Raw genomic sequence first — 25,736 nt, 5'->3', positions numbered from 1 at the left:
CTGGCTGCTTTGAAAGTGCATCATTTCACAGATAATTCACACGTGACATGTCAGCCCTTTCTAACACGTTGTGGGGAATGAGGGGGAGTAGAACATTTCATCACTAAGTGCGAGCAGGTAGGTTCACCCTAGGCAGCTGTCCAATGTGAACCTCTCCTCAGCAAGGTCCATAACATAACATTGACATAAATAAGTTGAACTGACAAGGAAACGGTGGTTTGTAGTGCAAATGAGTTCAAATCTAGGTAACTATGATGAGCTTAGTGTGACATGTTCAGAAAGTTATGGCAGAAAGATTGACACACGAAGGGTGAGGGAATACATGGTACCAAACTCTTAAGGCAGCATTGCTTCAGAACAGAGGTTGGGAATTGTTCTGTGTTTAGTTCTTGTTTTTAAGAGAACTAGCACATTAGGAGGAAGCTTGCTAGCTTGCCATAGCCTTTCAATCATGCAGTTCCTCCTACGTTTTGAAGCAATACTGTCCCAGGAGGATGTACCACATGCTTTTTCTGAGTGTGTACAATGTCCCTAGGTACTAGCTGTAGCTCTGTGTGCACAGACCTTGCGGGGCATCCAGGTTTTGTTAGCTGTCAATCATATTTGAGTTCTGGACAGCTTGGATAACTTCTTTAAGATGTAATACTGAAGAACCAAGTTTGACCCTCGCTAGTGCATCTTTCTGAGTGTCATCATACACCACTTCTTTTGATTCAAAATAGATGAAATGCATAGTTTCAGGTTTGAAATGGTTATTTCACAACTTATTGATCTGAAAATGCAGTGTTTAACCATGATCAGAACTAGAACTGAAATACTGTTTGAATCAATTAACATCCCCATAATTTATTTTTCAAGGCACTAACTAGTAGATAGTTACGTGAAGTTTAATTTTAATCCATGTTTTCATATATCTGGTCAATTTTTGAAAATTTGACCAGCGTCGATTAAAATTAAACTTCAGAGTGTTTTCAAATATATCAAATATGGAATTCCTGAGGAGCTATAATTATGGCCCCAGTGAGGGGATGTATGGTCAAAGAGCTTGGTTCTTAAAAGGGTTGGGAATTTGTATTTTGTTCTTGTACTGCAGTAGCTTATTTCTCTAGCTGTCTGTGGCAGGGAGGAGACCCAACATCCATATATACCCTAGTTAGCAGTATTTGATTAGTGTTTAGCAAGTCAGTGCTGCTCCATCTCACCCAGATGCATCCTGTCATCGCCTTACAGTACTCTGCTTTTCTCAAACTGGGTGATGTGCACACTAGTTTTTCAGCTTACAGATTTAGTTGGTGTCTAATTTAGGGCATCATCTTCTGTCCTGCACAGTGTAAGCAGTAGCTCTTTTTTCCTTGCTGTTTTGCCCTGCAAGGCATTCCTTTTTTGAGGTCCCTTCTCCAGTGGGCTATGGTTGGATGTGGCTTTCAGGGCATCCCCTCTGCTCTCTCATCCTTTTAAAAAGCCTTTGCTGGCAACAACAGAGGTTTTTTAGAAGCCTAATTTCCACAAGGGTGGCATTTTGTGGGGAATCACTGCTTGCGGGGGGGGAAGAGCTAAACCAAGTGCTGCAATCCCCTTCAAAAAATCACCTCCCCATGCTGCTATTAGGCTTTTTAAAAGCCTTCAGTGGTGCCAGTGGGAGCCTTTTTAATAACCCGTTTGCCACATGGGGCTGCACTTTTAGAGGGTGTGAAAGAGAGAGAGAGAGAGAGAGAGAGAGAATGAATGTGTGTGTATTATAGGCCCCTTCCAACCCTACTATTCTATGATTCTATGTGAGAATGAGAGTGTATGTGTACAGAAAAGTGGGTGGGGCAGCCGCACTCATTTTTGCGGGCAGCGGGACCCACCTCTGACATACAGCCCCCAGAAGGTTCCCCAAAAGTGAATGTGGCCCTTGGACCAAAAAAGGTTCCCCACCCCCGGGTTATAAAGCTTAAGCTTTTAAGAAAGTGGTTTGGTTTGATGCCTGGATGTTGAAATACAAAATAATAACCAATCACAGCATTGTGCTTTATGACATTCCAACTGTTATCATTACATGCCCTCCACCATATATTGTATGATTGTATCTTGTATTGAGTGCAGTGAGTTACAGCTTCTTTGCATAGAAGTTTGAGGTGAAGTCCATCTGCTGATATCAGGCATCTACAAGAAAAGAAATTAACATTATTGGAGGGAAAATGAGATGCAACCAGAGGCTAACTCTGCCATTGCATTGCCATTTTGTTTCAGAGGTATGGTGAGTGTGACAATGTTAACTGCGTGCAAGAATCAGTACTTCTTTTGTACTTTTAAAAATACATGTGTATTCAAAATGTGTATAAATGGGCAACAAAAAACTTAACTGGGTAGAAAATGGCTTCTGTGAGCTATGGGAAAGCAAAATTTGCTCCCTCCCTCTCTCATTCTGGAAAATGCAGTTGCGCTGGATAAACTAGGTTTAGCCTCCTCTCTAGTGGCTCATCCCTTTACTTTCTTGCATGAATATAGATAGCTACAATTCATTACTGTGATTTGGAAAGTTGTGGAAGGAGGCCTCAAAGACCCAGTTTGCACATAATGGCAACCCAGAGTATGGGCTGAGTATGACTTATTGTTGAATCCTGGGTTGTTGTTAGGTGCGAAACCTGCACTATGGTTTAGCTATGGGTTGTTAACCACAAACATCCCAGAGTTCACAGCCAAACAACAAACTATGGGTTCTCTTCCCAGGTTGTTCATTGTTAACAACACATAGTTAAACCACAGTGCAGGTTTTGCATGTAACAATAACTCATGATTCAACAACAATCCACAATTCAACGACAGCCCATACTCAATTTATAGTCTGGGTTGCCGTTATGTGCGGACCAGCGTCTGAACAGAGGAGCCTTCCTCAACATGGTGTCCTCCAATTGTTTTGGACTACAACTATGTGACGCATTTCTCTAGCACATAATATCAAAGTGAATATAATGTATTGATGATGATGGTATCCAACAAAGATATGAAGTACCGTTCTTATTAGTATCCAGCACTGTTATATGCCTCTGTAAGGCAGTTAGGTTCTTCTGAACTCTTGCTTTTACGAGAGGTATTCTTGTTTCAGTACTCCCTGCTATCCTTGCTTTTTTGGTAGTGATTACCCACTTTTCCTCTTCATCTGTCTGATTAAATCACACTCCAGCATGTAAACAAAATTGCCCTTCTCTCTTCCGTTGACTGTCCATTTTCCCTGTTCATGCCTTGCCTTTTTAACATCTTACTGTCATTGTACTCATGTTTGACCTTGAGGAGATTTTGCCTCCTGTGCTAAAACAAACTGTTTGAGGTTGAGTACTTTGGCATTTTTAAGACTTCTACTTCCTGGAAAAGGGGCAAGGATGACCATATCAGCACAGGTGTGTGTGTGTGTGTGTGTGTGGGGGGGGTGTTACTGTTTCCAATTTCAAGATGTGACTGCTTTCTGAAGGAAAGTACATAGATATCTTGTGCACTATAGATACGAAACTGTGAAATGTTGGGCTCAATAAGAATTAACAGTGAAATCCTGTGCATGTTAATTCAAAAGTAAGTCTCACTGTGTTCAGTGGAGTTTACCCCCAGATAAGTGTGCTTAGAATTGCAGCCAAATCCAACAATCCATACTAAAGGGATTCTTCATAGAATCATAGAATAGTAGGGTTGGAAGGGGCCTACAAGACCATCGAGTCCAACCCTCTGCTCAATGGAGAAATCCAAGTCAGAGCATCCCTGACAGATGGCTGTCCAGCCTCATCTGGAATGTCTCCAGTGTGGGAGAGGCCACTACCTCCCTAGGTCATTGGTTCCATTGTCATATTGCTCTAACAATCAGGACGTTTTTCCTGATGTTCAGCCGGAATTTGGCTTCCTGTAACTTGAGCCCATGATTCTATGTCCTGCATTCTGGGATGATCACGAGGAGATCCTGGCCTTCCTGTCTGTGACAACCTTTCAGGTACTTGAAGAGCACTATCATATCTCCCCTCAGTCTTCTCTTCTCAAGGCTAAACAGGCCCAGTTCTTTCAGTCTCTCCTCATAGGGCTTTGTTTCCAGTCCCCTGATCATCTTTGTTGCCCTCCTCTGAACCCTCTCCAGTTTGTCTGCATCCTTCTTAAAGTGCGGTGCCCAGAACTGGACACAGTACTCCTGATGGGGCCTACCCAGTGCTGAGTAGAGGGGAACTAGTTCTTCCCTAGATTTGAAAGCTATGCGTCTATTAATGCAGCCCAAAAGAGCATTTGCCTTTTTTCAGCCACATCACATTGTTAGCTCATATTCAGCTTGTGGTCAACAACAATTCCAAGATCCTTCTCACTTGTAGTGTTGCTGAGCCATGTATCCCCCATCTTGTAACTGTGCATTTGGTTTCGTTTTCCTAGGTGTAGAACTTGGCATTTATTTCTATTAAATGTCATTCTATTTTTCTCTGCCCAGCACTCCAGTCTATCAAGGTCACTTTGAATTTTGTTTCTGTCTCCCAAAGTATTAGCTATCCCGCCCAATTTTGTGTCATCTGCAAATTTGATCAGCATTCCCTGCACCTCCTCCTCCAAGTCATTAATAAAAATGTTGAAGAAGAGCACTGGGCCCAGGACTGAGCCCTGCGGTACCCCACTCATTACCTCTTCCCAGTTTGAGACAATACCATTGATAAGCACTCTTTGAGCGATTCTGTAGCCAACTGTGGATCCACCAGATCGTTGTTTCATCTAGCCCACTTTGAGCTAGTTTGCTCATCAGGATATCATGGGCACTTTGTCGAAAGCTTTGCTGAAGTCAAGATATATTATGTCCACAGCATTCCCACAGTCCACAAGGGAGGTTACCTAACCAAAAACTGAGATCTGATTCGTCTGGCAGGATTTGTTCTTGACAAATCCATGTTGGCTTCGATTAATCACCTCCCTTTCTCCTGCATTGCCTCCAGGGATCTGAGGATGACAAATGTTTCTACCCTATCCCCGCAATAAAAGGAGAGTGTATATGCAGAGAGAGTTACTAACCCAAGGCCGTTCACTGAATTTCATGGTTGAGTGAGATTTGAACCTGGAAGGTGTCTCCATGACAGCGGAAGGAGAAGCCAATGGTGGCTTAGCCGGATCTTTCAAGGAGCCGGCTTTGGTCTGCACAGGGCTCCACGAATGAGTGCTCTGCACCATTCTAATTCCTTTCACAGGAACGTACTTCCGTGTGGGATGGGAGAATTGGAGTGAATTTCATCAGACTGGCAGGGCTGATCAACCAATGCAAGAGGCTTCCTCCCCGCTTCAATGCGAGAGGCTTCCCTTCCTTACAGCTGACAAAGCTGTGAACAATCCAAGCTTCACATTAATTACTCTCTTACAGCTGAGAATGCAGTTTCCACATAGCACTTCAAATGGGAGTTACTTCTCAGTAGACACTAATTGGGTTGTGCTGGGAAACATAGGGATGGGAAACACAGGGACAGGAAACAGCCCTTGACTGGGGTCACGGTGAAAGGTGCACCCCTGTACCGTGGAGAACCCAACTTAACAAAAAGAATCGGATTTAAAGTAGTCTCGGGAAATTTGGTTTTTCTGCGAAAAGCCCCAGGGTGGCTGTGGGATGGCCACAACATCATGTACCCTGAACAAATCGGCCATGGAGACACCACCCCGGACTTTCCCAGTCTAATACCAGCACTCTAACCCAGCCCGCCTCAACCTGGTGCGTTCCAGATGAGTTAGACTACAGTGTTCACCATTCACAGCCAGCAGCTGGGGATGACAGGAAATGTAGTCCAGTGTATCTATTGGCATCAGGTGGGGAATGCTGCTCTAGCTACTAGCTAACAGCACCATTTCTAATTGTGTCTTAGTTTTTTTTATTACTACTTCTTTTGTTGATTCTTTTGTAAACCGCTTTGAACCACTCCTTTTTGGGGAAAGCAGGGTAAAAAAAACAAACCCTTAGATAAATGTGTGCATTCCTGAAGAGGAACTCTTCTCTCTCTCTCTCTCTCTCTCTCTCTCTCTCGTTCCTCTTTCCCCCTCCCCAGCACTCACTCCAAAATATTAACTGGATAAATTAGAAATACCTCCTAATTAGAAATGAGAGATGCTTTCTTATTCCAACCAGACGTTATCAGTGTGGTTTTGTTTTCTTTTGTTTTTCATACCGTGAAATCTTATACATGTCTACTGGGAAGTAAACACCACTGGGACTTCTTCCCATGTAAGTGTGCATAAGATTGAAGCTTAGTTTGCTGCTTTCTGCTATAGGTTTTTATACTTCTCTCCCTCTGTAAGTGTTGCAGGTTCTGACTTGACATGCCTGACATTTGTCTGAATATTGCTGCTTTGTGCCCTATTCTATCTCTTTCTTGTGCAGATTCCTTGACCAGTGCTTTAGCAACTACCGTATAAAGCCCGGCCAAAGCAGATTAGAGTGTGATGCATTTTAAAGCTAAATATAGAAGCCAGATCCTATTCTGGTACTAATAACCTCTGGAGTGACACTCTTGTTTTGCACTGAAACTCAATTTCTTAAATCCTCTACAAGGGGTGAGTTTGGCTTTCTCCTCTTGGTTTTTGCTTAGTTTTTTATCTTATCACTTCACTGTTTTTAGTGGGCTTACTCTTACGCATTATGTGAGGTGGGGGGGGGTGGAAATGCTGCCACTTCAGCTGTCCCATCCCCATCCACCCTCAAAGAAAAACATGCATTAATAGAAACCAGGCTGGTGAACAGAAGTCTAGGCATCTGTTTAAAAGACACGGATCTTGTGGAAAGGCAAGCAGGTTTTATTGGTCTAGTTGCCGCAATTTGATATAGACTCTTCTTGGTCTCAAAGGATAAGGGTGATCACCTTTCCATATTTTTAGATCTCTGTTGCTGCAGTGTTTACTCAGTGATCTGGATACATTGGTGCCAGTGTCTTGTATAAACGTTCTGAGAGGCGCTACTGTAGTTACTGCACTGAGATTTTTTTTTTTATTAGCTTGCTTTGTATTGTTTGAGCCCTTAGCTTTTGCTGCATAAGGAAAATGTTGTTTCCAACCAAGGTGAGGTTGTTTCAAAGGGCAAGCTAATAAAAAACGTGCCCTTGTTGGTTTTATGGGTGTACTTGTGTTACGGGTGTGGTTTTGTGTTGGTTTTTAAAGCAAGTATTTCACCATATGTGGAACAGTTCTTGCCGTATGCTAACTCAAAAACCATTATCAGTGTTGCTCTGGGTTTGTTTGTTTAAAAAAAATGTAAAGAGCTAGTAGGATTTTTCTAGGAGGCAAATTGAAGAGAGGGACAGTCAGTACAGTCCTAGTTGCGGGGGAGTGTTCTGGTCTGTTTATCTCCCTTTCCAACTGCCTTCCTTCCCAGGCATTTTTTACTGAATTGATGCACCAAGACTCAAGCATGTTTGGAAATTCTAGTCTCTGGTTTGGGATCCCTTCCTCTGAGGGTCTACTGGTTATCACACAGTGGTGAGGAGAAAGTATACTGTTGTCAGGGGCGCTTCTGAGCACAGAGAGTAGGAGAGTAGTTCAGAGTCTGCCGAGGAGTTGCCAGACATGGGGGAGAAATGTTCCCAGGCTATTCCAGAGATGGCGAGGCAGGCTGCTCAGGTTTCAAAGGTGCAGCTAGAGGAAGGTCCCTCTTCATACACACACACACCCGTTAGAGATAGCAAACAAGGAGAGGCGGTGTTTGGCGAATCTGAATTAATAGATGCAAGGTGCAGACACAGAGCCAAGAGGGAGATGGCTGGGGCAGAACTCAGGAGGTCTTCACGATTGGCCCTGACTGTACAGCAGCGCAGAGAAGCCTCACAAGAGAGAGAGACCTCCCTCCACCCCTTAAGTTAGGCAATGAGTCTGACTTTTCCTTCAAATGGTGCGCAACTTTCGTAGCTACCTTTTGAACCCCCTGAAGGCATTTCCTTTCAGACTAAGAGTCACTGAGAATTTGCATATGTATGACCCTTTGTGGTAATGGAATTAAAGCTGTAGATTGAAGCCTCTTGTATGTGTTTGATTTGGTGTTTGAAGATCAGTGGGGGAAAAAGGGAAACCTGACAGCTTGCCCACCGTTTGAAGGAAAAGGCGGGCTCACTGCCTAACTTAAGGGGTGGGGGGAGCTCTCTCTCTCTCTCTCTCTCTTATGAGGCTTCTAAGCGCTGCTGTTCACGCAGGGCCAATTGGAGAGACCTCCTGAGTTCTGCCCCATATAAAGGTAGCTTTATATGCACCTTTATTCCACATACTGTATGGTTGGCATTTATGTAGTTTAATATCACATGTTCAAACTGCCTTGTGTTACTTCAGTAATTCTTACTACTGTCCTTCAAGGTAGATCTGCATGATTCGCATTTTGCGGATTGAGAGGGAAAAGGTTGAGGCTGGTGACTAGGCACTTCCTTAAGGCCACCTAGTTCTAGAAAACTTCACCTTGGAAACATGGCAGTGTTGGACGAAGAGATGGAAGCTTGATAGCAAAGTTGAAGATTGAGGGAGGACTGTTCTAAGCTTGAGGAAATGCAAGAAACCTGATATATGGAATAGTTGGAAGCAGTAAAGAGGTGGCAAAATCATTTGGTCAACAGGAAACTCAAGAAGCCTTGGGTGCTAAGGATGCAAGAGTAAGCAGAAAGTGGGAGGTTGCTGGAGAAAGCAGGAGGCTGGAGTTGATTGGGATTTGTGGTGGGGTAGCAAGCAGGATTAAGTTGCATGGGCTGGGCTTTGTAGAATTAACATAGCCATCCACAGAACATGATAGCATTAAGTGGCAGTAGCTTGGCATGCATGCTGCAACAATGATGGCTTTTGTGGGTGATTATCCTGAATCAAGACTCAGAAGTATAACAAGTTATTTTTGTCCCACTCCTAATGCAACAAACTTAATAGTCCTTATTATGCTAGGTTTTCTTTTTTATATCCTTTTGATTTGAAATATCTCTGTTAAGAATTGTACATCATAACAGACATTTTTAACTTCTGTTCCAGAAATTTTATGAATAAGCATCAGAAGCCGGTGCTAACAGGCCAACGGTTCAAAACTAGGAAGAGGGGTAAGTTTGATTATTTATCTTTGTAAACAGTCTGATTGGTGGGAGATTCAGGACAGATAAAAGGAAGTACTTCTTCATACAGCACATAGTTAAACTATGGAATTCGCTACCACAGGATGTAGTGATGGCCACCAATTTGGATGGCTTTAAAAGGGGGTTGGACAAATTCCTGGAGAAAAAGGCTATCAATGGCTACTAGTCTTGAAGGCTGTGTGCTACCTCTACTACCAGAGGCAGTGAGCCTATGTACACCAGTTGCTGGGAAACATGGGCAGGAGGGTGCTGTTGTGCTCTTGCCCTGCTTGCGGGTTCCTGGTCAACAGCTGGTTGGCCACTGTGTGAACGGAATGCTGGACTAGATGGACCCTGGGTCTGATCCAGCATGGCTCTTCTTATGCTCTTATGAAACGTTTACCAGCCTTCCTCAACCTGGTATGTTCCAGCTGTGTTAGGACTGCAAGTCCCATAATTTCCAGCCAGCATGGCCATGTTGGCTGGGAATTATGGGACTTGCAGTCCCAGCACAGCTGATGGATGCCAGGTTAGAGAAGGCTGCTTTCCACAGTCTTGCCTGCTGTGTTTTGTGTCCCACTCCTTTGCCAAAATAGCATTTAACATAAAAAGAGTAGGTAGACTGAATATGGTTAAGATGTTGGAACCCATTGAACTATTTGTGAATGTAAGTGTAATATTTGTTAACTGTACTGGAAAACGTTTTTCTAAAGCAATATTCATGTGGCCTATGTTGTCATACTAGAAAACCTTGTTGTTGTCGTTTTAAAGAAGCCAACTTCCAACTGTAGTTAATGATCCTGGTTTGTTTCAATAAACTGTGTTAATGCTAACCATAGTTCCTCTTTTGGATGTAACAATGAACTTCAGTTAGTCCTTGCTGGTCTATGACCATAATAAAATTGAATTGAATTCATGGTCTCACCAGAAGAAGAGAAAGGAAATAGGTGCAAAACAGGGCATTGTGAGGGATGTTAACTTAAAAGCGTGTATAATGCTATTAATATATTATTATTACATTTATATCCTGCCCTTTTGCCTCATGCAAGGAACCCAAGGTGGCTTACATAGTTCTTCTCCTCCTTCATTTTTTCCTCATAACAACCCTCTGATGTGGGTTTGGCTGAGAGTCAGTGACTGGCCCAAAGTCACCCAGTGAGCTCCATGGCTGAGTGGGGACTAGAACCCGAATCTCCCAAGTCCCAGTCCCACACTCTTACTAATACATGACACTGGCTGTCTCTGAAGTAATATTCATCAGAAAGAGGAGAGAAAGAGGAGTTAAATGTTTACTTGCCCCGCTACTCCACCACAACTTACCTATTTTGTGTGCTACTGTCTGGCACCAGAGAAACGTACGAATACCATTCATACAACACCAGTTTGCAAGTGTGGGAAATTAATATTAAAAACACTGCTTTGAAAGTCCTCATTTTTCAACCTCCTCTTGAGAAGAAGAACTTAAATGCATTTAAAACAGCTAGATTAGAAAGAAAAGACAGCAAGAAAATAAACTTGCTTCATGTGCGGTATCCAGTTATATAATTTAGCAACCTACAATAGCACATTAAAATAAGAAATGAAAGAACAATTTATTAAAGATAATTTGATGACTGTAGAATAGATATCTGAAAGTGACTGGGAAATGTAAGCAGGCTTGTAGATTCCATGAAATGATTAGTGCTGGTTCTCTTCTGTAGATGAAAAGGAGAAATTTGAACCCACCGTCTTCCGGGATACGATTGTTCAAGGTCTCAACGAAGCTGGTGATGACCTGGAAGCTGTAGCCAAGTTTCTGGATGCAACAGGCTCAAGGCTAGATTATCGCCGCTATGCCGACACTCTCTTTGACATCTTGATAGCTGGCAGCATGCTAGGTATGTATGTCACACAGAAACTTCAACACTTTTCAGAGCCAATCCTGGTAACATTCTCTCTTTGTTTTGTCTGTCAATGAATGTTCAACAACTTGCACTCCAACCTTGATCCTCCTTCTCCTTCTTCATGTGCATGCACATTCATGAAGCTAGTTTTCAGTTTTTCATACCTTTGGGTACACTTTGACAAACTTTGTTTTGATATCCATGGCTTCTATACATGGTTGGAATAGAATGTAGCGTAGAAGCTAAAGCAGGGAGTATCTTAAGTCACAACACTGAGTTCTTCAACTGGAAAACAATGACAAAATTCTGGACCCCATTGAGCTATAGTAAGGTAGTCAATGCATGGGATGTGTCCCCAGCACCAAATTAACGGCAAGACTGAATGCAGCCCTTTCTGCAGTGCAGTCAGGAAATTGGCATTGCCCATGACAAATGAAATTTGTCTTTGCGGGGTTTTTGACATACCATTTCCACTCCATCTTTTACAGGGTTTTGCATTTTCCGTCTGGACTGTGGTATGGCCCTTGAGTCTTTGTACAGTATCATTGTCGGTGGGTGGGAAGAGACAGGCAGCAGCCAGTTGCACCCTAAGCTTTGCGATTCTCAAGCCATTCTGTAGTCAAATGTTTTAAAAATCTTTATGTCAACCTTTTTTCCCCCCTTGGCAGGTGCCTTCATAACAAATGGGTATAGTGTGTAGATGTATACAAAGAATGGAAGCTGGCTCTATTATTTCTAACAGAGAGCCAAAGTACATGTTACACCAGCCTGGTGCCCTCCAGATGTGTTGGAACGCAACTCCCAGCATTCCCAGCCAGCGTGGCCGATGTGATGCCCTCCAACACATCTGCAGGGCATCAGGTTGGGAAAGGCTGCATTATGCTAATTGCATAGCGTGTAGGTGGGGCTTGTGTTTGGTTTTACCTTCGTGTAACTATATGCAGTCCTGATTTAGATGGGGACCAGTGCACTTCGGGAGGAGAAGATTAACACACACCCATCCCCCCCACACACGCGCAATTCCACCCTTGCAGAAGGGCTGGTTAAAAAAGAAAAAGCCTCAATTGGCTCCAATGGATACTTCTCTATTTTTTAACCCCCCCCCCCCCCGCAAGTGGGGGTAGGGAGAATTTCAAGAAAAAAACAAGGTGGAAGTTTTACTCCTCTCCTCCCAGGGTGCGCTAGTCCGATCTGAATTGGGACAGCGCACCGTTACACTAAAATAGAAGACAAGCGTAACATGTCATTTGGCTCTTTGGTAATGTAAACGTATAATAATATCTTCTATGTGAATTTTTGCTTGTTTCTTTTCAGCCCCAGGTGGGACAAGAATAGATGATAATGATAAGACCAAGATGACCGATCATTGTGTGTTTTCCGCAGATGAAGATCATGATGCCCTCCGACATTATGCTCAGGTTAGCTCAGAGAGCACTCGGACCTGATCATCAACGGAGCACAGTAGCTTTTATTTTGACTTGTTACTAGCATGGCTGAGTTGTTTCTAATGCTTGCGGCTCACTGAGCACAAGCAGCCTCAGTGACAAAGCATCAAGGTAAAAAGAAGTCTTTTACTTCATAAGCGAGTTAAGCAGCCATGCAAGGAGAAGGTGAGGGCTATCTGCTTACTTATTAATTAATTACCTTGGGTAATCATTCAAAGCTAATTTAAACTCATAAATTATCAGCCGAAGACAAAACGAGGACACAGCAAAGGGAGCGAAATCCCAGAAAGGTAACCCTTTACAAACTTACAGTTGGGAGCTATATCTGGGGGGCGGGGGCGGGGGGGGGGGGATCCAGCAGCAACATAGCATTCTTGCAGCCCTGCATTAATAGAGATTCCTGAGTGGTTGAAGAGAACCTCAAATCACATACTTAAACTAAACCCAAGTTTGGAAAGGGGCAGTAAAAGTAATCATAGCTCTATATTGACAAGGGTCATTGTACAGGCCTAGCTAGTGGAAGAGTCTGCTTATAAACAAACAAGTGTAAGCTAGCTTCAGTTTTGGCTCAGTGTAGGTTCAGGTTTTAGGACTTACAGGAAAGCTCATAAACAGAAGTTCAGAAATAGACCACATCCCAAATTGAGAGTTCAGCTTTTCATTTAGTTTAAACACAAACACAAACAAAACCGAGTGTAAAAAACTGTACACTGAGCCAGCCCCTTGCATTCCCAGGGGAGCTCACACATCCTTTCCTTAATCACCTACCCATTGTTTATTGTCCCCTCCATTGACCCACTGACAATTGTCCTCTCCCCTGAATAGAAAATCTCCATTCCCAGGGGGCTTAACTGGCCTAGATTTCCACTCATTGGAAGCTAGTAGTTGAGCAACACCCTCGTTTTTTTAAACAAGGCCCTCTAATCTGATTGGCTGCAGCAGCAGTTGAGGCAAGGTAGTTAAAGCTATGTAAAGAGGCAGGCTTGCAAGGGAATCCAGCTCACCAGGTGTGAGGAGCCCCAGTGATGAAGCATCTCAGCCCCAGTGACAAAGAGTCAAGGTAAAAATGTCTTTTTCACAGGTGAGTTAAGCACCTGTGTGAGTTTAGCAACAAGACGGGGAAGCCAGGGCAGTCAACTTCTCCCAGTTAAGTAACTATAAATAAATAACTAAATAAATCCTCCACCTTCTCTTAGTAAATAATGATCAAATCTTGTTAGTTGTCTAGGTAAACAAACCTAATAATAACAATAATATTGAGTCATGAAGGTAGAAAGCCAGCAGGAGTGTGGGGACTATCCCGTGTAGTGCATTGCATGCCATATATAGGACTGTCTGCTAGCTGGGCAGATGTTGTGGGTGTGCGCTTGGTGTATGAGCTCCTAGCTCTCAGGCAACAAGTTTGTTCCCTTGAAGCTAAAGTTCCAGACCTGGAGAAGCTGAGAGGCAGAGAGGTTAGTAGAGGAGACCTTTGGGGACCAGTGTCCCAATGCCTGGGCAACAGCTCCTCTGCTGTCACAGAGAATGGGGGTCTCAGGGAAGGAGGATGTAATTCTGAGGAAGAGGAAAATGATACCTTAGAAGGGACCCATTTCTCAAATGATGAACAAATATCCTCTCGCACCATCGATGTAGCTCTAGAGGAAGGGGGGCTTGTGATAGTGGGAGATTTGATCATTAGACACATAGACAGCTGGTTTGTGATAGGTGTATAGACCGCATGCCAAATTGCCTGCCTGGTGTGAAGGCTGTGGATATCACACACTGTCTATATAGCTTTGTAGATGGTGCTGGGATAGACTCTGTGGTCGTGGTGCATGTTGGTACTTCCCTGAAATGTTACCTGTTCTACGTGTAGGGCCAGCTAGACAGGCAAAGCTGAGGTGTCTCAATGTGTGGATGGGACAATGGTGTAGGGAAGAGGGATTCAGATTTGTTAGACATTGGGGAACATTTTGGGACAAGCTGGGCCTGTGCAAGAGGGACAGGCTCCACTTGAACCAGAATTGAACCAGATTGCTGTCACTCAACATTAAAAAGTTGGCAGAGCAGCTTTTAAACTGAATCCTGGGAGAAAGTCAGCAGGAGCTGGGAAGCATCCAGTTAGGCTGAATAATCCCTAGGGAATGAAGATGAAAATGACTGATTACCGAAATGGAGAAAGAGAAGAAATTGGCCAGGAGCATATGGTGAAACATGATGGGTAGTCAAAGAGGCTTATTGGTCATAGCAGAAGATGCACACATCAGAGACAACTGGGGAGGGACAATGTCTATAAAGGTTTGTATGCTAATGCTAGAAGCCTCCTAGCCAAAATGGGAGAGTTGGAATGCCTGGCTTTAAAGGAGGACTTAGCTATAGTGGGCATAATGGAAACCTGTTGGAAGGGAGAGAACCAGTGAAATACAGTCATCTCTGGATATAAGCTCTATAGGAAGGACAAGGAAGGGTATACTAGAGGAAGTTACACTCTGTATGTCAAAGAGAGCAAAGTGTCAAGCAGACTAGAAATCTAAAAGGGGCAGAATCCTCTGCAGAAGTGCTGTGGGTGAGAAAACCAGGCTTCAAAAGTAATTTGGGACTAGGGAGATACTATCTTGCACCAGACCAGAACAGTCTGGGTGGTCTTGAGAAGGAAAATAGGATTAGGGAGGCATCTAAACAAGGAAGAGTTAAAATAATGGGTTACTTCAGTTACCCCCACACTGAGTTGATAAATGCATGTTCCAGTAATGACAAGGAGGTGTTAATGTCCTAAATAACCGTGCTGTAGAACACTTGGTCATGGAACTGACCAGAGGAGAGGCAACCCAGGATTTAATCCTAAATGGTGCTGCCCAGGACCTAGTGTGAGTGTTGTTGAACCAATTGGAACCATGACCACAGTGCTATCAGATTTTTTATATACACTTAAATGGAGTATTGCCAAGGAAGTCCAACAGAGTCACATTTGACGTCAAAAAAGGAAATTTCTCTAAAATGAGGGAACTGGTGAAAAGGCAGTTGAAGGGAGTCAAGTGGGTTAAATCGCTTCAAAATGCCTGGAGGTTACTTATAACTACAATAATAGAAGCTCAACTAGAATGTATCCCACAGGTTAGGATAGGTAGCACCAAGTCTAAGAGGTCACCAGCATGGTTAAGAAGCAGTGTTAGAGAAAAGAAGGCTTCCTTCAGAAAATGAAAGTCTTGACCAAATGAGGAGAACAAAAAGGAACACAAACTTGTACAAAGGAAATGCAAGCAGACATAAGAGATGCAAAAAAGCATTTTGAGGGGCATATAACCAACAACATCAAGGCCAACAATAAAGAATTCTTTAAATATATCAGAAGCAGGAAGTCAACTAGGGAAGCAGTTGGACCGTTGGAGGACAATGGATTTAAAGGAGTACTAAAAGAGGATAAGGAGATTGTGGAGAAGCTGCATGAATTGTTTTCATCTGTCTTTACTGGAGAAGATATCAGTCAGATACCAGTGTCTGAACTGATGTTTTCAGGAAGGAAGTCTGAGGAACTGTGGCAAATAGTGGTGACAAAATATGAAATTCTCAACCTTATTGATGAATTGAAACCTAATCACCAGGACCAGATGCTATCTATCCAAGAGCTCTTAAAGACCTCAGATGTGAATTTGTTGATCTTCTAGCAAAAATATGTAGCATGTCCCTAAGATCAGCCTCTGTACCAGCCTCTCTCTGACTGGAGAGTGGCCAGTGTAATGTCAATTTTAAAAAGGGATCCAGGTGGGATCTGTGAAATTACAGGCCGGCTACCTTAACATCTGTTCCGGGTAAATTTGTTGAAAGCATATAGAAGGGCAAGACCTGCTGAAAAAGAATCAACATGGCTTCTGCAAAGATAAGTGATGTCTCACTAACCTTTTAGAGTTCTTTAAGAGTGTGAATAAACATGTGGACAAGGGTGATCTGGTAGTCATTCTTTACTTAGACTTCCAAAAGGCTTTTGACAACGTCTGTCACCAAAGACTCCTGAGCAAACGTAGCAGTCATGGAATAAGAAGAGAGGCCCTCTTATGGATCAGTAGCTAGTTAAAGAACAGAAAGCAGAGAGCAGGAAGAATTGGTAAATACACCCAGTGGAGGGATGTAAACCATGGGGTCCCACAGGGATCTGTATTGTGAGCAATGCTTTTCAACTTCTTCATAAATGATCTGGAATTAGGAGTGAGCAGTGAGGTGGCCAAGTTTGCAGATGACACCACATTATTTAGAGTGGTTAAAACAAAAAGTGATTGTGATGATCTCCTAAAGGATCTGTCCAAACTGGGAGAATGAGCCTCAAAATGCCAAATGCGTCTCAATGTAAGTAAGTTTAAAGTGATGAGCGTTGGGGCAACCCCTCCCCTTCAGTTTACATATATGATGATGGGATCTGAGCTACTGGTGACTGACCAAGAAAGATCTTGGGGTTGTGGTGGACAGCACAATGAAAATGTTGACCCAGTGTGCGGCTGCTGTGAAAAAAGCAAATTCTGTGTTAGGCATAATTAGGAACAGAATCAAAAATAAAACTGCCAATGTCATACTGTGCTTATACAAATCTATTGTGCGACCACACTTGGAAAACTGTGTATAGTTCTGGTAACGGCACCTAAAATAGGATATTGTAGAGTTGGAAAAAAGTGAAGAAAGGGGCAACTAAAATGTTCAAGAAATTGTAGCAACTTCCCTATGAAGAAAGGTTACAACATCTGGGACTGTTTAGCTGGGGAGATATGATAGAGGTGTTGTGTGGAGAAAGTGGATAGGGAGACATTTTTCTGCCTCTGTCAAAATACTAGAACCCGGGGTCATCTCATGAAGCTGATTGGTGGGAGATTCAGGGAAGATAAAAGGAAGTACTTCTTCACACAGTACATAAACTGTGGAATTTGCTACCACAGGACATAGTGATGGCCGACTTGGATGGCTGTAAACGGGGGGGTTGGACAAATTCATGGAGGATAAGGCTATCGATGGCTACTAGTCCTGATGGGTATATGCTGCTTCCAATACCAGAGGCAGAATGCCTTGTACACCAGTTGCTGGGAAACGTGGGCAAGAGGGTGCTGTTGCACTCATGTCTTGCTTGCGGGTTTCCCGTGGGCAGCTGGTTGGCCACTGTGTGAACAGAATGCTGGACTAGATTGGCCTTGGCCTGATCCAGCAGGGCTCTTCTTACGTTCTTATGACCTCGGTTTATAAAATAGCTGCACCAGGGTTAGCAAGTTATTTCTGATAGTAACTTTTCTGATAAAGTGCATTGGTTTGCTTTATTGAAAACGAGCTTTACTGCAGATTAAATCTTTTATTATTAATAGAATAGAATAACAAATTGCCTAAGGCAGTAGGGCTGCATAATTATGAAAGCATTTTACTCAAATTATTGATTTGTGTTACTGACTTCTGATTTAATTATTAAATCAATGCATCCTTTGTTTGTACTGTAATAGGAACAAACTCTGAATATAGCACAAAGAAGTAGATTGAAGGCCAGTATGGTGCTATTGATTGGGCTTCATTATTAAAGCTCTTATAGATATGTGGGGGGTTTTAAGCATGCCTGCAGTTGAGCTTTTTGCATGGCAGCTGTATCTGCTTGGATAAAAGAAACTGCCCTTGCTGAGTGACATATATATATATATCCTATATTTCAGTTTTATCATAGATTAGTTACGAACACTGTTTACAAGCACCTGTAGGATCAGCTAAGTTCTGCTTTTCCTATTAATGTTGACTACTTCTCTTATATCTAGGTCTTCAATAAACTCATCAGGCGATATAAATATTTGGAAAAGGCATTTGAAGATGAAATTAAAAAGGTAATATTTATGACTTTTCTTTGGTCAGAATTCTGTCTGAGAAGGTGTATTTCACTAGAAGGAATGCAATAGACTGAGATGTGTGAAGACATCTCAAGTATGAGCTAGTATGGAGAGAAACCATTATGGAGTCTCCCCTACTGCTAGTCCTGGCCATGCTCTTGCCACTTCTCCCTATCCTGCTCCCCCTTTAGATCTGAGAGGTAAGGACAATGTCAGTGTTTGTTTGTCCACCACTATTTATTTATTATTACATTTATATCCCTCCTTTTTCCCTCCAAAGAACCTAAGGCGGCTTGCATGATCCTCCTCCTCTCCATTTATCCCCACAACAACTCTGTGAGGAAGGAGAGTCAAGGACCAGGTTCGCACACGCACAGGTGGTTAATACTTATTAACCACTCCTCTGCGTGCTTGGCGTATGCTGCCCAATTTCCCTTATGACCCTCTCCAGGCACTGTTTATTGTTATGGGCGAGGGTGGATGGCTGGGTTGGTTAACAAATCACCCAGAACCCATGGTCTGTTGTAGGCTTGCTGGGTGGTTTGTTAACCAGCCACTGTCATACTCCTCACGTCCAAGGAGTCCTCCTTGGAGGAGGAACTTGGTTTACCTGAGCTCAAAGGCTCTTTTCCCCCTGAGAATGATCCAGCAGCAGCATCTCCAGAGTTGAATGTGCAGCTGAAGAGGAGACAGGACCCTCTGGAATGTGCAGTGGAGGCCTCCCTCCTCTGCCTCCTCCTACCCCAGACAGTTTGGATTCTGAGCCAGAAGTGAAGCATCCACCCAGCCCTCATGAAAGACAACATATGAAGCACAGAGAGCAATCCCAGCCCCTTAGGAGGAGCACCCGGTTGCAGGCCAGGAACTCAGCTATGTGAATGCGGTCCTTATATTGCCAGCTTCTCTGGACAGCTCTCTAATGAGCTGGAAGTTCGGCATGTCTAGGCTAGAGCCTTTATAAAAACCAGCAAGGCCAGTCAAACCGTCACTGTCAACACGGTCTTTATCTGCTGTCCTTATTCTTGCGTGCTTCGTGTATCCTGAATTCCTGACCTGAACTGCATTTCTTGAACTGGACCTCGGACTGGATCTGACTTCGCATCTGTGTCTCCGTTGCTTGGATTTCGTGAACTGCTTAACGAGCTGTTCCTTGGTGGTGCACCTTATTGCTGTTCATCACTACCAGCAACCTTGAAGCGTCTCTGCTGGCAGGACTCCCAGTTAGAGGAAGTCATGTGTTTTAAAAACACATGCCGACAGAGGACTCAGTCTTTGAAATAGGACATCCACTCTCACCGGGTTCACATGTAACAAAGAAGCTGTGCCCAGTGAGGGTAATTAGGGAAATGAGCCGGCACACGACCAGCATGCACGGAGGTGGTTAACAAGTTACCCTAGCTTATTAACCACCCTCGTGCTGGATGACTGCCAGCACTCTCACCACTACAGCACAATGCTCTTACGCCATGGGACACTGCTGCAGGCAAACTTCAAAGCACGATGAGGAATTTTGCAAGGGTTGTCCTTTGCAAGGGGAACAACGAAGATGTCATAGGACCCTGAAGGTGTCTTCAAGCCATTGCTGCCATAGCCTTCCTCTTACAATGAATGAAATAACAAATGCACAGTGTGCTGTTCTGCATATACGCTGGTAGAGTGAGGGCTTAGCAGAGTATCTTTTTAACTGATGCCAAGTGCTTTGTACATTTGGTTACGTGCAGCTCCCCGCACTTCCTAAGTTTAACTTTACTGTTAATTACAATAATCTTTTGCTCTGAGTAATACTGACTCATTCTGTTTCAAGTACAGAAAGCACTTCTGCTCATTCAAGCTACTCTTTTCCCTTTCCACCTCCGCCCTCTTCATCGGGGGACGTTTGATTGTTAATGGTGTTTAGCACAGTTGTGGCAAACTGTGCTCAGTGTACATAGATGCAAGTTTATTTTAACACTGGGCTTGGAATCTATTGAAGGCTTCGTAGGAAAAGTAAAAAGTGGTATACTTTTTAGATTCCTTTTAAAACTAGTAAATATGTGATACGTTCTGAATTAAAGGGTGTATGCCAACTTTCTCCAACCTGGCTCCCTCCAGATGTTTTGGACATCCACCTCCCATCAGTCCCACCCAGCATGGGAAATGGTCAGGAATTATAGTCCAAAACATCTGGAGGGCACCAGGTTGGAGAAGGCTGGTGTATGCATATGGTATCTGTTGCATCCCATCCCTAGTCAACCAAGGTCATGTTATATAATGTGATCTGTGTCTGGAATGGCAACATGTACAGAACCATGTTTCCCAGTTGGTTATAGCCCCGCACATGTGTGGCTGTGTATTCATTCTGATCAACATTAAGTAAATAATCTGGGTCAAAGAGAAGTAATCCTCTTGAACGTGTGTATACATCTTCCTTCTCTTTCTCTATTACTTCAGTCTAGCTCATCCCATGAGTATATATTACTGCCACATCTGTCTATTTACATCTGATGAATAGGCTATTGCTTCTGAAAGCTCACAACACAAAGAAGCACTTAAACCATAATCTGGAAGGGGTTGCTTGCAAGCCTTCGGCATGCCTTGAATTTGGGAAAGGGCCCTGAAGCTCAGAGCACAAGCTTTCTATGCAAAAGGTCCCAGGTTCAATCCCTGGGAAGGCTGAGTAAGACTCACACAGCACATAGTCAAACTATGGAATTCGCTACCACAAGATGTAGTGATGGCCACCAACATGGATGGCTCTAAAAGGAGGTTAGACAAATTCCTGGAGGAGAAGTCTGTCAATGCCTACTAGTTCTGATGGCTATGTGCTACCTCCAGTAGCAGAGGCGATATGCTTATGTACACCAGTTGCTGGGGAACATGGGGGGGGGGGCTGTTGCAGTTGTGTCCTGCTTGTGGGTTTCCCGTGGCAGCTGGTTGGCCACTGTGTGCACAGAATGCTGGGCTAGATGGACCCTTGGTCTGATCCAGCGTGGCTCTTCTTATGTTCTTACTCATGTCTGAAACCTCTGGAGAACAACTTCCAGTCAATGTAGACAGTACTCAGCTGGATGGTCCATTGGACAGACTCAATCTAAGGCAGCTTTCTCTACCTGCACAGATTCCCTTCTCCCAAACGTCTCCTTAGCACCAAATCCAATAAGAATTAGCTAGGTTTCCTTCCTTATCACTCAAGCAACAACAACAAAGAGCTAATAAATGTTACTGAGGCATGTAACATTAGATTACAGGTTACACTGAAGTTTTGCTGAAGGGAGTCTTTGCAGCCAATTTTGAACTTCCTATAGTGAAAGAAATTGTAGAGACAATGAGCTTCCACTCAGGCTTTCTAGTTTAGAGAAACTAGTGCTAGACATGCTGCTGTGATTATTCAGCTACTTAAAACTCCTGCTGCAAAAACTAGGAGTTCAGTTGTGGCACTGGAAGTAAAAATTAGGCATGCTGATTTTCATAAACCCAAACTCTGCTCATACCATATATGTAATTAAATCCAGATTGTCTAACAGTGGGCAAATTGGGGCTCAGTGGGTGGGAAGTCAACATTATTCTGAAACACACCAGTGTTCTAAGGCCTCCCCTATAGAGCTGATAACCAAAACTGTAATGGTGATAGGAAGGGAAGAGCTCTGAAAACAATCAGTTGTGCAAGCTGCTGGTGGTAATAACACCTTGAAGCTGAACACCATGCTCGTTTTTGATGGCTTCTAAGTGGGTTAATTAGAACTGGATCTCCCCACCCCACCCCAGAAGCTAATTCAGGCTATGTCTAACAGTTGAGTAAGGAACCAATAACCCTTTGAACAAAAGAAAATTATCTCCTATATGAATACAAAGACATCCTAGTGTGGCCTTACGCCAGAAATTCGGATGTTGTTTACATTGTGGTAGTCATCTCTGAGGCAAGTAGGATGGCAAGGTACCTGACTTCTGTCAAGTATTCTTATACATAGACAAATTCAGATGGCAGTCTGAGTGAGTTAGTGTGTGTGTGTGTGTGTGAGAGAGAGAGAGAGAGGTAGGAGCATCTTACTTTGAGCGGTGGAGACTGACACACTCTTGAGTTGAACGGCTTGGAAGTCCGTTCTGTTTGCGTTTCGTTGATTGTCGGGGGCCTTTCGTTCTGTCGTACGCTCATTGACAGAATCTGATTTTTTCCAATTTCCCGAATTTGCGCAAATTTGAACTTGTGAAAATGTGCATATCCCCACAAAATGCACATTTTTATGTTTTGGCCTATGGTGGAAAATGTGCATTTTTGTGCGGTATTTTTTTGTTTGACGTATTTTTCTACAACTGAATTTGTATAAAAATGCGGAAAGTTAAAAAAAAAAAAAAAGTCTGTATGTCTACGGAATCCATGCAGCTCTGGAAGAGCTGGTCTGCTGCAGAATCCATGGGTTGGATTCATAGAATTCCAAACTCATTTGATTCCTTTGCAGATTTCTCCAACATCCCTATCCATAACTGGTGATTGTGCCCTTAATTTCCTTTTCTTAAGAAGACTTGCCCTCTCCTACTGACCTATACTTGCAAAGTATATGAGCTATATTTGTAACTGTCACCACCAGCAGCCATTCCAGCAGGCTGGCTGTACATAGGAATATGAGAGGGGAAGAGGAACTGTTCCACCAGCCCTGCTGAAAGACTATTTAATTCCCCCCCCCCCTTCCCATCCCTTGTTCCTTGCATGTCATCTCTTTTTAGATTGTAAGCCTGCAGGCAGGGACTGTCGTGTTTTACTGATTGCATTCAGGTTGCTCCAGGAACCTTTTTGGCTGAGGAGCAGAATAAAACCACTTTAAATAAATAAAATAATAAATATGCTGGGAAGCTAACCAACATCTTCACCATGAAGCTCTTCCTTCAATTTGCTGTATATCAAGTTCCATTTTTAAAAATGCCCAGTTTTTGTAATAGTTGGGCTCAGGAATAAGACATGCCTTTACAAAACATGGTCCAATCCTGAAGCATCCTACCACAAAGTACATCAGTAGGTTAAGGCACCACCTGGGCCCCCCTCATGGTATTCTTTCTGCACTCTGTATGCCTCTCTCAGAAGCATGACTTTCATGGTGCTTCACCAGCTAACTTTAATTCAGTTAAGTAGCCCATTTGTTCCCCAATCAAGCAGTTGAACTGTGAAGTGACATATTTTAACATGAGAAGTTAACCCTTCATAGAAGCCGTAATCCCAGATATGTGGAGTCTGCTTGTGGTTCCTTGGGGGAAAGACACAGTACGCATACCAAAGGGATTATTTCTTTATTTCTCACATTAGCCATAAGCAAGCCCTCCTTTCAGGCCCCTGGCTCTAACTGAGTGCTGAACATTTCAGAATCCTAGGCTAGGTCTGGATAGCTCTGAGCTCATATATTTAGGATTGCTAGTCACATCAATGAACCTTTATGTTTGTGTGTGTGGTAGGTAATGTTTAAATACTTTAAAAAAGTATCTCTCTTCACAGCTCCTGTTATTCCTTAAAGCCTTTTCTGAAACGGAGCAGACAAAATTGGCAATGCTCACTGGAATCTTGCTAGCCAATGGGACACTTCCTGCTACCATTTTAACAAGCCTTTTCACTGACAACATTGTCAAAGAAGGTAACCTTTATCTTAGCAGTGTGTTGCCTATAAAAGTACCTTACCTCCTCTTGGGAGAGAACTTTATCAAGAGCAAGGCCTCATTTGTTGTGGTCCTGGAACTGCTCTTCCCTCAGAAGCTCATTTCTCTTCCCTGGCCTTCCTTTTGGAAACAACCTAAGATGCAAACAGCTTATTCTGCCATGCATTTGGAAATTGTTTTATTGCTATTTTTACTAACTTTATTAGTTAATTCGTTTTTTTAAATACTGTGCTAATAGGATTTACGTTGGATATTATGAAGTCTGCCTTGTAAACCTATTCTGAAAGGTGTTTTCTAAATACTGCTGTTTAATAACGAATAATAATAAATAATATTTTCAAACCTTTTTAGAACAAGCAAAGGGAAAGCTGTCTTATCAGTAGAGTAAAAATGAGGAAATAGATCATTCAAAGAAGCAGTCTTGAACGCCTTAACCTAAGGGCCAAAACTACATGCTATGGAAATTGCATTTTTATATGAAGTGCTTAGGGCTGGGCAATGCTACTTTCTTATCAAGAAGCAGCTGTCAGAGGTGGTGGTGATCTGAATCAGGACCTCAAGAGCAGGATAGAGGGGTTTAATCCCCCCCCCCTTAAAGGTCATCTTTACACTGCAGTTTTGATCCAGATTGAGGCCTTCATGGCTGCTTCTTGCTAAGAGAGGTGCTGAAAGTTCTAAGCACATTATTTTTACAAATGCAAATAGCTTTAGTGTGTAGTTTGGCCTTTGGTGAAGCCCAAGAGGCAAACAAATGTTACCAAACTAGTGGAGGAGATGACCAGAGCTCTTCCGTGCCCCATCCCAGCACAGCCCAATGCTCATTGGGGAACCCAGGCAATTTACTCTTCTTTAAAAGATCTTTGGGTGCTCTTAAGAATGAGGGGTAAGACACAGTAGGGATTGCTTTTCCCAGAGTACAATGGGGGCAAGAGAGTGTCTGGATTGGGAGAGGGGGCATGGCCATCATTATGTTCTTCACTTGGATCCATGGAATCCATTATGGAAAGGGAAATCAGGGAGAAAAACAACTCGCCTGCCCACCACAACCATGGATAAAGATGGGGAAGAGAACCACACAAATATCTAATTGTGGATAGCAGCTTGCTATTTCATGTCCCGTGCGCAAAGAACATGGCAACATCTACTGCTGATCTTCCTAGTTGCTAGCACAGCTGCTTATCTATTCCTGCCAGAGTTCCAAGAGAAAGGAACATTCAAAGCAGGCCAGTCAGAAGCTCTCCTGCCCCCGCCTCCTTTGGGCAGCTCTCTTTTCACTCAAGCCAGAATTGAGCTAACTGGGCTGCCAAAATGACCTGGTGGCACACTGGACTTGTCCCCACTCATTTTGAAAATGGGGTTGTATAGCTGGGCAAGATGTCAATGGGAGGCTCGCGGTGCACAAAATAGATACCAAGGATGAGTGGGCACCATTTTGGAAAGATGTTTTCAGTGAACATGTTGTGATTTGTAAGTCTACCACCACCTTTGAAATCACTCATGCACGCTCAGAAGAGACGCTCTTTTGGATACACTCAGTTGCCTATTTTTAGCCTGTTGTACTTTCTTCCCGTTCCCCAAAGTTTCAGTTTGAACGTAGCATCCTAAACAATTTTTTATTTTATTTATTATTAAATTTATTAATCGCCCATCTGGCTGGTCACCCAGCCACTCTGGGCGATGTACAGCGTACAATAAAACAGTTTAAAACAATAAAATTCTACAATAAAAACATTTTCTAAAATACCCTAACCCACCCCAAATGCCTGTCTGAACAACCACGTTTTTAATGCACAGCGGAAGCTCATTAAAGAGGGGGCATGGCGGAATTCCCTAGGGAGGGAGTTCCACAGAGTGGGGGCCACCACAGAAAAGGCCCTCTCCCTCGTCCCCACCAGTCTAGCTGTCCTGGCTGATGGGACA

General features: G+C 43.3%; 1 protein-coding gene across 7 annotated transcripts in view; it reads left to right on the top strand.

Annotated features, from left to right (window-relative positions):
- BZW2 (basic leucine zipper and W2 domains 2) overlaps positions 1 to 25,736 on the top strand; it is a 63,888-nt gene that overhangs the window by 12,998 nt on the left and 25,154 nt on the right. For all 7 annotated transcript variants that reach the window (XM_084858650.1, XM_084858646.1, XM_084858648.1 and 4 more), the window contains exons 2-6: positions 8,968 to 9,032; positions 10,745 to 10,921; positions 12,242 to 12,345; positions 18,129 to 18,194; positions 23,659 to 23,794. In XM_084858650.1, the coding sequence (XP_084714776.1) occupies positions 8,975 to 9,032; positions 10,745 to 10,921; positions 12,242 to 12,345; positions 18,129 to 18,194; positions 23,659 to 23,794 (541 nt within the window). In that variant the 5' untranslated portion in view covers positions 8,968 to 8,974. The remainder of the gene's footprint in view (positions 1 to 8,967; positions 9,033 to 10,744; positions 10,922 to 12,241; positions 12,346 to 18,128; positions 18,195 to 23,658; positions 23,795 to 25,736) is intronic.

This window comes from Heloderma suspectum, chromosome 5, assembly GCF_057233095.1.
Source record: "Heloderma suspectum isolate Gila_16-S chromosome 5, 16-S_ref, whole genome shotgun sequence".
Classification (NCBI taxonomy): domain Eukaryota; kingdom Metazoa; phylum Chordata; class Lepidosauria; order Squamata; family Helodermatidae; genus Heloderma; species Heloderma suspectum.
The sequence above is the reverse complement of the archived record's forward strand: the minus strand, read 5'-3'. Positions and strand labels throughout refer to the sequence as shown.